At 40.4% G+C, this 14,245-nt stretch overlaps 1 protein-coding gene across 2 annotated transcripts in view; it reads left to right on the forward strand.

Annotated features, from left to right (window-relative positions):
- The window catches only part of nav3 (neuron navigator 3), a 121,926-nt gene that overhangs the window by 82,496 nt on the left and 25,185 nt on the right, over positions 1-14,245 (forward strand). For both annotated transcript variants that reach the window (XM_079455013.1, XM_079455014.1), the window contains exons 11-15: positions 129-497; positions 1,092-1,223; positions 11,368-11,488; positions 11,708-11,954; positions 12,479-13,202. In XM_079455013.1, the coding sequence (XP_079311139.1) occupies positions 129-497; positions 1,092-1,223; positions 11,368-11,488; positions 11,708-11,954; positions 12,479-13,202 (1,593 nt within the window). The remainder of the gene's footprint in view (positions 1-128; positions 498-1,091; positions 1,224-11,367; positions 11,489-11,707; positions 11,955-12,478; positions 13,203-14,245) is intronic.

Below are 14,245 nucleotides of genomic sequence, written 5' to 3' on the forward strand. Positions count from 1 at the left end.
TACTTGTGTCTCAAAAAAACACATCAGCTGTTTTCAAAGCAGGATATTGATCTCAGTACCCAAATCCCTCTGCAGTCCCAAACTTCTTTCATCTAACCCCCTGCTTTATATTGTTTCCCCATTTCTAGTACCCTAGAGACAACATTTGACAGCACAGTAACTACAGAAGTGAATGGACGTGGCCTCCCTGCTCTCTCCAGTCGCACCTCCACCATGGCTTGGCGCCTCGGCCAATCGTCAAGCCCCCGTCTGCAGGCCGGAGATGCACCCAGCTACACCCCGCCTAGATCCACCGCCGGCACTACTGGTCGCTATGGTGACGCCTCGAGGTTGTTGTACACTGCCCCCCTGAGGAGAGCGGCCGCTTCGGGGGTTAGAGGGTCAGAGCCGGGGGAGAAGGGCGGGATCTCGGAGGCGGGGCCAGAGGTGGACGTCACCGGATATGGGAGTGATGGAGAAATACTTGCAAAGAATGTGCATGCGGATGACATTAGTGGGTAAGAAACACACACCAGACGACCGACAATAATTCTTGGTGCCTCTATGCTGATGAATAGATCGAGAGAAAAATGTCAAAAGCAAAAATGAAGGCTTTACGACACAAAGCTGATGACTTGGCTCTTGAACTATCTGCTAAAAGTGATGAAACAAACTAAATTATTAGCGTAATTTTGACACTTATTATCGACGTGCTAATATATTTTGTGTCCACTCATCCGTGGCATTTTTATAACTCCCTGTCCCAAAGTAAACACACTGTGTGTGGAAAGTCTTTAACTGAATTATTAAGGTAATTAGAATTTATAAAGTATGTCCTACCTATGCAAATGCACTGTACTGGAACCAAAGCTGAATGCACACAATCCCATCTTGTTTGTATTGCATATGAATCTAATGCAAGCTGCTGCCTGCTGTGCTGTCTAATTGATTTGTCTAATTGACAAATTATCTTCTTGTTATTATGTATTTATATTGTATCTAACTGGTCTGCCAACGTCCCACAAGCCATTCGGCTCAATAGAAACCATCATGTGCTATCATGTCAAGAGCATCCCGATCTGGTGCTAATTTTTATGTGTTTTATATTTAAGGTATCACACAGACGGAGGTATTTACTCTCGGAATGTGGATCTTTATTCTCGGAATGTGGGTCGCGCCCCTGAGCTGACGCCCGCTCGTGAGGTCATCCAAAAAGGGGTCAAAGAGATGCAAGGGGAGGACAGGTGAGACTTCCTATCATTAATTCAATTAACGTCTGTTTCAACGTCCAGTGACTTGAACAGACTTTTACTTCATGATTGATAGAGGACAAAACTGAACGTAGACACTCCCTGTAACATTTAAGATATGCAAACCTGACTGCACTGAATCTTTGCAGTACAAGCATGTACATATGTGGTGATTTGATGGGAAAACTTTTTGAATGAACGTGTCGCACTTTCCGTAACCGTGGAACGTTGACGAAATGTTGGGAAACCAAATGAGTTTCATTGTTGGTCTCTATGGCTGTGTCATTTGGTACAAGGACCCATAAATTCAAAGCCGAAACTCTCAATGAAGTGATTTATATGCTTGTAACAGTGTGGTGGCTAACGGCCCAACTCCGAAGCTCAAATTAGGTGATAAATGAGATTCAGTGTTTGATGATCCTGATAGTAGCTTTTTGTGATCAATGAGCGCTTTTCCGTCCTTTATCAGTGTCGGATGAGAGGAGAGATAACTGAATGGGAGTGTAACTGATGAGGTCCAGGCCCGTCACTCACACGAAAACCTGCGTCTTGTCTGATGTCTGGCTGAAAGTCATGAAAGATTGAGTGCTGTTTAATCAGATCTATATACAATTCTTTCATTATAAAGCCGAAGAGTACAAAGCAATGCATATTTTGACAAGAGTACCTATTGTTTAGACTCATCACTTTACAGCTTACTGTATTTTGGTTATTAACCACCCATATACAGTACAGACTCTAATTTGATATCGTTGTAACATTTTTACTATTTTTGTTGTTATCTATTTAAGTGTTAACTGATCCAAGTGAAACTAATATTTGTTCTCATCTAATAACCCAGTTCAATGGGACAGACTGCTTAAAGAAGCATTATATTTTCGTCTGGCTCCTAGTTATAGTGACTCCTCTGTGGACCAGCTGGTCCCCAGACTGAGCCCCAATCCCCAAACTAATGAACACAACCTGTCCGGAGGGGATGTGATTGTGGAAAACTGTCATCTCGGAGTCTCTCTGACTTCCACTGTAAGGAAGTTTACTTCACCCATCCCTCTTTCACCCCTACTACTTTCTCTCGGTCTTCCGAATTTGATCTTCACACCAAATGGCTTTCACTTGGGCTATTTTAGTAGCAGCTCATATATTTCATTGCTCTGATCCTCAGTGTTTACTATTCGGTACCTGTGTGTTTTATGGTTAGTATTTCTCTGGCCTCTGACTCCCTGACCAATTACCCGCTCTAATTGGGAAGATAAACATGATCCCTGTGCACTTGTTCTCGGTGCGCTGTGGTGTTAGAGGGTGGAGAGAGCAGAAGGTTCCAGAGGGACTCATTACGGGCGATGCTTAATGTTGGTCCAACTTAGTCTCTGAATTGGCTGGTGCTCTTATAATCTACAGCTAAACCCATCACTCTGATTAAAGCATGCGCCATCTGCCACGGAAATGGCACAATAAATTCATCAAATAGATTTTTTGTGAATTACATAATCTTTTATTTGTGGTTATTTACTATTACTCATAATCAGTTAGGGGGAAAACTTATCCTGCACTAGCTTTGCTTTAAATGTGAATTCACATTTGTACTTCATATCGAAACATAGTTCATAAGATCCATATTAGGGCTGTAAGGTATTCGCGATTAATCGCATCCAGAATAAAAGTTTGTGTTTACTTAATATATGTCAGTGTACTGTGCATATTAATTTTGTATTTATAAACACATACAGATATATTCAAGAAAAAGTACACAGACACGTATTATGTAAACACAAACATTTATTCTGGATGGGATTTATTCGTTTGACTGCCCTAATCCATATATACATCATTTTTTGAGAAAGCATGCACTGTAATTTTACAGTGGTTTTAAAAGTTACATTACAAAAATAAACTGCAAATTTAAAAGTTGGGTTTAAAATAAAATCACCAAAAAATTATTTGACCTTTTTTCTGATGCCCCAGCTGCTGGAATATTACATTTTTCACGGGTATTATAAATTGGTTTATGATTTTTTACAGAAGACTTATGATTTCTTTATTGTTGAATGATAATAACATTAAGTCAGCACTAGATCAGAATGAATTTACATTTTGTGCCACCTTATTATTAGCAAAGAATAAAGAAAGGAGATTTTATGTTAGCCCACCTCAAACTGGCACTGCCCGAATGAGTGCCACAGCTCGGCACACCAAACCACGTACGCTTTCTGCTATGCCAACTAATTTTATTGCTTCACAACAGTGATACTGGAAGCTCCCTAACGTTCATCCATTTTAATAAAGGAGACCATATTTTCATCGCAGCCACCAGTCAGCGGCGTGTTTGTGTATTGGCGGTGCGTAACGGCGTAAATTGTGGCTGTCATCTGCTGCGAGCGTCCATCTGTGTGTAATACCTCAAAGAGTGCGACTGCTGAGATTTGGGCATTTAAACAAAGCTCACTCGCTCTCCCTACTGCAGCGTGTAGCTCAGTTGAAATCCCTCAGGCTGGGGGAAATGAGATTATTTCAATCTGGTGTTGCCCTTTTAAAACTCTGACTGCTGAATAAGCACCAATGCAGTGTGGCCAACAGCGACATGTCGCCTGTGTATAGCACTCAGTTTGCCTCGCAGAAATCCGCCATGAAACTAAAGGCTAGAAGTGAGCCGTTGCGAGTAAATCTTAATCTCACATTGTTGTTTTAAGTAATCCTGTAATAATATCCATTGGAAAGACAAAATGCCGCTTTGGCAGAGTGGACGAAGATTAAAGTAATACAAATAAAGTGCTTGTCTCACAATTATACTGTATGCATAACATCTCAGAGTTTGCTTGAAATCGGTTGCCATCAGACAATAATTAATCCAATGGCTTCTAAAAGCCTTTAGCTATAAATACTCCCATCATGCAACATAGATGAGGCTTGGCTGGCGGCAACTCTGTGGGTCGAGGTTGAGAAAGCAGGACCTGCATGACAGCGGCAAAGACATAAATAAGTAAAACCCTTCGCTTTCAGAGAAAACGAAAGAGTGCAAGGCTGGATGCTCATGACAGCTTGCTCGGCTTGTGTACTTGAAAGGAAAGCTTTGGAGATTGGTTCGTGTTTGTGAGAAGGGAGGACTGAATATGACAGTGCATCTTTGTGTTTGGCTGATGTACCGATCTTTTGGTTTTGTTACTCTGTGATAAACGGATGGGTTTGTTAGCGTTGTGCCTTCACAGACAAGAGTCCTGATAGATGAAAGATTTTGTGACCCAATATTTTTACATGTATGGAGTGGTGAGAAAAAAAATCTCCCAATCTGAAAATGATTTCTATTTTTGTTCCTGCACATTCATCATTGATATTGGGACCTGGAGGTTTTGGTCATGCTTATAAATGGTCACCTTAACCATCTAATTTGGTTCAGGAAATATCTAACAATGATTCATTTGACTGGACATAGATGAATAATTATTTTATGCTCTTTGGTGCTCCACTTTAAGCTCATCATTAGTACCAGATGAAATATGAAGACTTTTTGTACTTTCTGTGTTGCTTTTGGAGAAAAATGTACAAATTGTGAGGAATGGATCTGAAAATTGTCACATTTAACAGAGCTGATGTTGCTGTACACCAGGTTTTAACTTTTTCATGCCAAGAACACCCAAACATGATGAAACTTTTGTGAGGGCCCCCCTTTCTAAAACACATATCCATTATTCGTATAAAGAAGCATTTAAACAGTGACATTACAAAGACAACAAATTGTTAATGAAACTATAATAATATTCAGTAGATTTTTACAACTTTTGCTGTTTTTGTTTTATTTTTTTTATTCTGGAGGCCCCCTGGATCCCCAGACCCCAGTTTGAAAATCACTATATATTGCTAATATATAATATATTGTCTTCTGATATTTGTTTAAAATTGTTCTCTATTTGATAAAATAGCACTATTTTAACCCCAGAAATTGTTTCAGAACAGTTAAGCTGAAAAAAGTGTTTGCCTGGCATGAGCAATATGTTTCTTATTTGTTCCAGGTGTTTCTCATAAATGCATTCTGGTCAATACCACAATAACCTCTTGTAAAACAATTATCGACCAGACCCTGTGTTATATAACCTCTTTTTTACCTATTTCCTCCTAAAGGGAAAAGTAAAAACAATCCATTGAGGGAAAAAAATCCTACAATGTTTTGTCCTTCTGTTTGAAGTTTCTAATAATACTTTGCAATATCCAGCCATGTCTCCCGATACTAAGACCTCCCACAAGCCTATCGGGCAGTGTTCCCATCCATTAGCCCAGAACATCATCCATCAAACTCATATCAAATCAACCAGAATCTTACGCTGAACAGTTTCATCCCAGTCGGTTTCTTCGCTCAATGGTACAGTTAAAGCTACAGGATAATAGCTTTTCTGTATTTTCTCCCTAATCTATCCATGTTCGCAGTGTGCAGAGTTTGTTTGGTGATTAAATGCAAATCTCTCTCGTCAAAATCCCCAGGGATGTTAAATAGTGACTTAGTGAGGAAAGCTATTTGGATACTTGTTTTGTTGTTCAGCACTTTTAACTTTTGAACTTGAAGACCTCCAGCCAAGAACATTTACAGAAGAGCAGAGTAATTATTGTATATTCACCTGGGATAAACTTTTAAGAGTGCTGGCTCAGTGTTTCACTATCTTTTGCATTGATCCTTTAAGTAAATCCAGTTTAGAATTCCCCGTATGATAGGGCTCAGATCTGATGTTCGGAATAGCTAGATGGCATTTTGGGGCACAAGAGGCATCATAATAAACCACCAAAGGCCTTTTTGGCCAAACTATGAGCTAGTGTCACATATTGTTCATAAATAAGGAATGTGACAAGGTCAAAGAGATAATAGAGATAATGGTGAAGTTAAGAGAAATGACATCTATTTATTGAACTATTCAAATGTTTTTATAAAACGTTTTGTTTGATTTGGGATGCAGACACATTCCCCTGGATTCACTATAGGGTCAGTTTGTATCTGTTTAGATAATGGGTTTAATATGGTGCTTTGGATTGATTCATGCACTGGGGAATGTAAACACTGCCGGTATAAACAAACAGGTTTTCAAGGTTTCATTAGTGCCTAGACAACAAATCGCACTTATCTGTGATTTCCCTCAGCCGAGGCTGGTTTGTGGGCAAACAGGTGAGAATGCAAACTAGAATGGTGGCTCAATTTCTTCAACACTCGGTACGTTTTAAACAATGTTAACCAGACTTACAATATATATTAATAGTTACACTACAAAGTTATGATGAAGAAATTGTATTTCTACATCCTCTTTATGGATCCCCTTTAAAGGGCTCCCAACGATTTTATAGTTTTGATGGCGCTTGAATCCTCTGCAATGCAGAAGCTGAACGTTTTTTTCACTCCAGGCTTGTGGAATGACGTCTGTCTGATTTTGCTTTCTTAAGAGCATTGTCATGTTCTGCCTCCACAAGGTCACCTCATTCAGAATGGTTTCATTTAGCTCTGTGCATACAACAGCTGAATTACTCTTAATTTCACTTCAAACCCAAATTCTTTATGGAAAGACAAGTTTTTTCTTTAGCTTTTTTTATTTATTCCTTTAAGCAAACTAAGAAAGTGATGGTTCCTTACATTTTGTATTGCACATGGGTGATCGGCCTTTAACCAGTAAGAAAGTTGCACTAAACAATGCTCATTAATGGGTTCGACCCTGACTTTCAAGTCACTGCCCTCCGGCAATACCCCGTTGTCTGAGGATGTCTGTGGCGTTTCTCAGAGCGCATGATGGGCCCAGGGGAGGAGTGGGAGGTGCTGGGGTGGAGCCGTTCACAGTGGTGAGATGGTTCTGTCTCTCCTTCTGCCCGTGTTTCACGAGTAAGCAGGTGGGCTGCGTTCTTCAACCACCACTCTCCTCCTACATTCTCTTCTTCTTTGCATTTTCTCTTGTTTTACCCTGGAGCTACAGCATGACACACACAGCCAGGAGACAGTCAGGAGACCGCCAGACAGCATCAATCAGCATAGGGCGGTGAGTCATTGTCCTGCCTTTTGGGTATCTATTGACCAGTGTTCATTTTTTCTGAGTTTGCTATGTTGGCGAGTCCAACAGGACAGTCACCATTTTGTTAATCTTTTGGTTAAGAGTTTGCTTTGCTTTCATTTCTGATCATTGCAAAATTGGCTTCGTTGGTGCTAAAGTGGACTGGGCTTGTGCAAGTGATAAGACATACTGATATCGTGCCTTTCTATCAGTGTCAAAGACTGCTACAGTATGTAGTCTCTTTTTCCCTTTGGGGATCATTCAATAGCAGATATTAGTTTCTTTGAAATAAAAGTGGCAAAAGAGTAAGCATGGTGCATGTATAGAGGCGTTCAGTATTTTCATGCAAGATGGCAACCTTACAAGCGCTAGTTAATTTACACTCCAAAAACATGTTTCTTTGTCAAAATTACAGCACAGCATGATGCGTATTTAACAGGCCAATGGACACAGCAAGTCATCAAAAAAGTGATTTATTATCATCCACGTGGGACGCAAAATCTGGCTTTATTCAATGCTGTTGTTACACGATTCTTTCAGACACTGAATATTGCATGAGAAAATTACTGTACGCTTGAATGGATGTTTTCACCGTGCACTCAGTAAAAGACAACCGACAACCGTGCCATGAGGTACATTTTAACTAAATAAAGAAATAAATCTGTGCATATTTTGCTCAAACAAAAACGGAAAAACAGTACTTTTCATGTCTGTGATCTGAAAACAACAGCTCTTGGTAATTATAGGTGTTGTTTAAAGACATGTTGCCCCATACTACAGGAAGAGCATTGCTGTCATAAATAGACCGGTGTGTTTGGACATGATCTGGATAAAGCATGTCGCCCTGCGCCACTTGTCAGACTCATCACGGGTGCAGCAGATGCAGTAGCGACCGGTGTCAAGGGACATAAAAGAATAAAATATTCAGTCCAAACAGGCGAGTTTCCAGGCCAGCTCTCCGGGGTCCTTATCCTAGTGCCAGTAGTTTGGCTATTCTTACATCAACATAATATACTTTTTTTATAAAACACAAGCAATATATAGCATGCAGCTTAACTTGGGTTTGTTTCATAATACAATAAAATCAAGTATCTGCGTCAGTAGAATTAGACTATCGATAGTCAGTCAGCATCCATTCTGTATGTGGATTTGTGTGGATTTAGTCACCGTTCTGGCTGTATAACAGTGACCACACTTTTCCTGTGGGCACGCTCAGTGAGTACATGCCTATGTGGAAGAAATTCTCTCAAGGTCACCTTAACCAATGAGCCCTTGCCAAAAAGCATCCCATCGGCGTGGGATGCACACCTAAGCTTGAGCATCACTGAGTCAATCCCACAAGTTTCTTCTTCACCGTTGCATTGTGGGAGGTCAGCGAGTGCAGACAGCTTTTGAAAGCTCTCAAGCGTGTAGGTATCAGCCGAATGAGCGGATATTAGCGGATATTTTCAATTGAACTGAAGTTAGGTGTATATCGATTTGTGAATTGTAACGCATTGCACTTTCAGCATTAGTTTTCATTTAGCATCTGAACTCACCTGTGACTACCCTTACTTGATAACATCAACAAGTCAATACATCTACCCAGGTGTTAAAACATTAAAGTCAAATGTGTCCGTAGATGAGACAATTGCGTAGCGACTGCCAATGCTGCATTTTAATTCATTTAATGCTTGACGTCACAATTGGATCAATTAGATCCCCTGCCTCAAATGATAGAATCATGTTTTCTTGACTATTCCCTGAATCCTTGGCTTAATAATGGTCGAGCGAACCGGGAGACGAATAGCGCACGTTGGATGAGATACGCTTGGTGTGGAAATGATTTTAATGAGGCGTGGAGCAATAAATCCTGGTGGGCTTGTTTGTTTCACTTAGCATACTGATGGTATACTAACATTTTATGTTTGTCTAGAGGAATAGGAAATCAATTCAAAATCTCCATTTAAAGTGTACTTTTGTAATTTTGTATGTGTTTAGCAAAACCTGTTTTAAAGGATAAAGAACCTAAGCTATAAACAAGTAAAAATGCATCCCTATGTTATTAGAAACCTGTGTATGACTCTTTTTTGAGAAACGTGGTTTTGAGTCCCAAAAATGGAAGTCAATGGGAGCCAATCTTCAAATGATCTTCTTTCGTGTTCTGCAGATGAAAGTAGATCATACAAATTTGGAATGTACTGAGGGTGAATACATGATGAAAGAATTTCCATTTTTTGGACTATCCGCTTAAGTAATGTATACCATGTTTACACCTTCGAAAGCGGCTCATCTGTTCAGAGCCAGGACTGTCTGTTTTGTAATACCCTGTACGGATGACCTCAGTCTCATTCTAATCCTAATTTGCATTGTTGTATAACACAACACCGAGCTCCAAAGAAAAGTGTCAGCTGCGCCTTGAGTTAAATAGGCAAGAAATAACAGCGCTGTAAATCAATAACTGTTATTTTTAGAGTGATTACACACATGCATGCGAACGCCGGGTTTCTTTCTATCTCTTGAATCTTTAGAAACACCCACACGCTGGTGTTGAGAGCCCTGCGGGGTCTCGCACAATTATTATCCAGAAGCTTTCAGCCTCTCAAAGTTTCCGTTCCTGCTCGATCCATCCTGCATACATTATACAAGTCAAGAGACAATCTGCACATGCTCTTCAAACATTTCCTACATGTATTGTTGTTCTATGGTCTTTGCTCAGAATCTTACCATCAATATAAATATCTAAATTTTAGATATGGACATTAGTTGCAAGGTTTCAATATTTCAAGGTATAGTTGGTGTCGCGGTAAGATTGTACATACCATTCCATCGGACACGCGCACGCCTGACCCCAGTTAACTTCCGTCTTGTGTTTGGGTAGTATCTAATGATTTGACTATTTAAATAAAATTTAATTTATTTTAATATTCATTTATAATATTATTTTATTGTATAATAATTGTTTTAAATAAACGTTTTGTTTAATTTTGTTGTATGTTCCTTTTATTAAATAAACAATTGTTGAATGGGTCCTGTAGTTTTGATTAATTTAAACCAACTATATGGTATATTGACATCTAGCGGTTGAGTTTGGTATCGCTCTAAATTCAAACTATTGGAGAGACAAGTTTAGCCATCTAAAGGTTCTTCTCGGCTTCTTTTGCTTGTTATCTACAGGCACTCTATAGTCTATAAATGTGCACCGGAAGTTCAGTTGGGGTCACAAAAGTGCGCATGTGCAGTAACGTTTGTTTATGTTGTTTAGATGAAACCGTCCATATGTATGACTGCCAATTTAGTCTTGTGAGCTCAGCCAACCGTCCTTCTTGTTTGAAATATTTCCTCGATCAGATCTCAAGTGTTTATTATGCACGTGGACATATGCACACACACACAGTCAAGCAAGGGTGACCTGCTTGCTTAGCAGACACCAGACAGAGATAGACAGCGGGCTATAAGCATCAGCATATGATTTATTTCTTCTAATATTGAAAATTGGTTTGTGAATGACAACGATTTTGCGTCTGCAATAATATCAACTTCTCCAAAGATCTACAATTCATCTAAAGTGTTTCAAGTGGGTCAGCATCCTTCATTAATTAGACAGTCTTCTAAATGATAGAAATGAGGACACAAGGTCTGGTGAAGAGTGAGAGATTGTCAATAAGCAATAGTAAGTTAATGAGAACTGAAGTGATGAAGTTTCAGTCTGCTAATTGGGAAAATGAATATAATGTGGCCGGTGAGTCAATAGTAGTGGGCACTGAAATGTGAATGAAGTTGTGTTGCTTTCCAGGAATGTCCTTGACTTTCATTTTGACAATGTAATGAATAAGCCCAAATCAATATCTGCTATGATCTTTGTGTAACTCATTATGTGATAACACTGCAAAGGGTTCAGATGTACTTCAACAAAATTGGCTTTGAAGTGCAAACTTGGGATTTAATAAACCAAACAAAGATGGGTCATTACACATCATGTTAGCGTTTAACGTTAATTTATATCATATCAAAATAACCTACAACATGTTACTTCCTTGTTGCAGTAGGTGACTCTATGACTGTGACTTATTATTGGCATTAAGTAGCACTTAGCTAAGTGTTTTAGCATGTGTCATTTATCTAATCTTTCATTTGTCTATCTTTAGCTGGGACGACAGCAGTTCGGTCAGCAGTGGCTTGAGTGATACCTTAGACAACATTGCCACTGACGATTTGAATCCACCCTCGTACTCCGGCATCTCCTCCCGCAAGAGCAAAGCAGCACAGGTGCGCGTACGCTCGCATCTTTCATACTTTGATTTCCTCACACACACACTTTTATAAACAGCTTTGTATCTAGCAGTCTGTCAGGAGGCCACAACAGATTGAGCAGAATAAGAGTTTTGGACATATTGCTTTGGCTAGTGAAAAGTTGAGCCATCTGTCAAATGGAATGCCTGTGTTAGATTACTGTGGTTGTAAGTTCTCTGTCTGTGTGATTCACAGTCAAATAAAGACACGCAGGATGGAAGTAGCTGGGCCGGTGCTGAAGATCTGAAGAAGGTTGACGAGGAGATGGAGCCAGGGGTGGACCCTTCCTCAAAGTGGAAGAGCTCAGGACAGGGTGAAGATGTTGGTCAGAAGTCAGGTTTGCCAATGTCCCAAACAGGCTCCTGGAGGAGGGGCATGAGTGCCCAGGTTGGAATCACACCACCACGGACCAAAGGCACATCTACCTCCCTCAAAACACCAGGTATAAACGTATAACAATAATACAGTCACATGCAATAGCCGTTTCTTTCTTTTTGTTTGTTTACAGAGCCTTGAGCTTTCACAGAGATATTTTACACGTGATATATCATTTATTAGTCATTTTATGTATAAGACAGCAAAAAAGCTACTTTAAACACAGAAGATAAGGTACAATGTTAAAGATGCAACACAAGAGGCCCCTGTGCTTGTTTATCTTATTTTTCATCTCAGCTAACCTTTACAGCTGAATCTCAGTCAAGCTACTTTTTGGGACACTCAGCAGGAACAAATATCTTTGGCTAAGTTGAAAGTACTGTAACTGTGATATTTAGCTGTGCTGTGCAAAAAAAAGTGTTGTTGGCACAACTGCTTTTGGCACAGTGACTTTGCATTGTATTGGTGATGATTGATTAGGGCAGACAATTATTTGCAAATAAGCTCGCAAAAATCGGCCGCCCCTGGCCAGCAGAATTGAATGATTAAACTGTTCAGCCAATGCCATAACAAACATCCTTGTACTGACAGGTAAAACAGATGACGCCAAAGCGTCTGAAAAGGGCAAGTCTCCAACCAAGAGCCCGAGCATCCAGCGCTCACCATCGGATGCAGGAAAGAGCAGCGGAGATGAGGGGAAGAAGCCGCCCTCGGGCATTGGACGTCCACCCACCACTAGCTCCTTTGGCTTTAAGAAGATTCCAGGCCCCGCCGGGGTCCTCATTACAGCTAGCGGGGCCACACTTGCCAGTGGCTCGGCCACTTTAGGAAAGGTCCCCAAGTCTTCGGGCATCGGGAAGGGCACACCCATTGGCAACGGTCGGAAGACGAGTCTGGATGGTGCACAACATCAGGATGATGCTGTATTGTTAAGCTGTACGACATCAAAGGTTCCGCTCCAATACCGCTCACTACCTAGGCCTGCGAAGTCATCCAGTGGAGGAAGCGGCGTGGTGAGCCGCAGTGGGCATCGTTCTAGCTCTAGTAGCATTGATTCAAACGTCAGCGGAAAGTCTGCTGGAGGTGGAGGAGGTGTGGGGGGAACCGGCACCAAGAGAAGAGACACTGGAAAAGTGGGATCGGGACGATCGAGTCCCGTAACCATCAATCAGACGGATAAGGAGAAAGTGGCGGGGTCAGATCAAGAGGGTACAGGGCTTTCCACATCCCCTAAATCCAGCCCCACGTCCACCCAATCTGGACTCAGACAGCCAGGCTCCAAATACCCAGACATTGCGTCTCCCACATTCCGCAGGTAAGAGGAACAAAGATCGGAAAGTTAAGACAAAGATGACAAAAGACAAACGTAGGAAGAGATGACATTAAAATATGAAAGTAAGGCAAACATTAACTGTTAGACAAACAGATACAGGCAGATAGAAAAAAATACAATTGCGGTTTGTGGTTCGGCTGACTCATGATGTAGTGACCTCGCGGCCACTGTCGAGGGAACGTTCCAAGATATTTCCCTCAAAAGTATGTAAGATGGAAGCGAGCTGCCTCAGGCTGTGCTGCACTGCTGATTTCATCTGCCAATGAGCGATGAGCGGTGTCGGCTGAGTGTTTTTTGAGAAGTACAAAACATTTTGTGATGGATTGCAAACCTCATTGTTTTAGTCATAGCTGTATTCCTTCTTCCATGTCTTTCCCGCTTCCCATCGGACCTTTTGAAATCTCATCTACGACCTGCAAATGCTACGATAAACAAGGAAAGAAATCACACTTCAGCTTTAACATTCTGTTGTAGCACAAACTGAGGTGGTTTATGCTGCCACATGGTGGTTGTGGTTTGTAAGTGCATATGAAGAGTTTGGTTCCAAAATGATATAACTCTGTTTTTTATTGTGCATTCCAATTAATATCAATCATCAATGTTTCGATTGAAGCCATTATAACTTAAAAAATACAGCTTACTGATAAAATAAAAACATAACACAAATAATAATAAAAAACATGATTTTTGAAAAATAAAGAAGCAAACTCTTCAAATATGCAGACAGACCACAGGAATATAGGGATTACAACCCTAAACAGGATTTAAGTACTTGTGTGTTTATTTGCAGGCAAAAAGCAGGTGATCATAGTTAGAACAGTGCAAAAAACTGTCTTTTTTGCCTTATGGTGCAGTTACCAAAGCATATGAAGAAGAACAATCCAGCCGATGTCAAGAGAAAGTTAAAACATAATAAATTCCAAATGCCTCTTAGCCAAACTTTCAGTTCACATTTCCATTCTGGTAATGTTGTTAATGACATCTCTTTAGTTTTATGTTCCATTGATAATAATTGCATTTTAACA

This window comes from Barbatula barbatula, assembly GCF_947034865.1.
Source record: "Barbatula barbatula genome assembly, chromosome: 4".
NCBI lineage: Eukaryota > Metazoa > Chordata > Actinopteri > Cypriniformes > Nemacheilidae > Barbatula > Barbatula barbatula.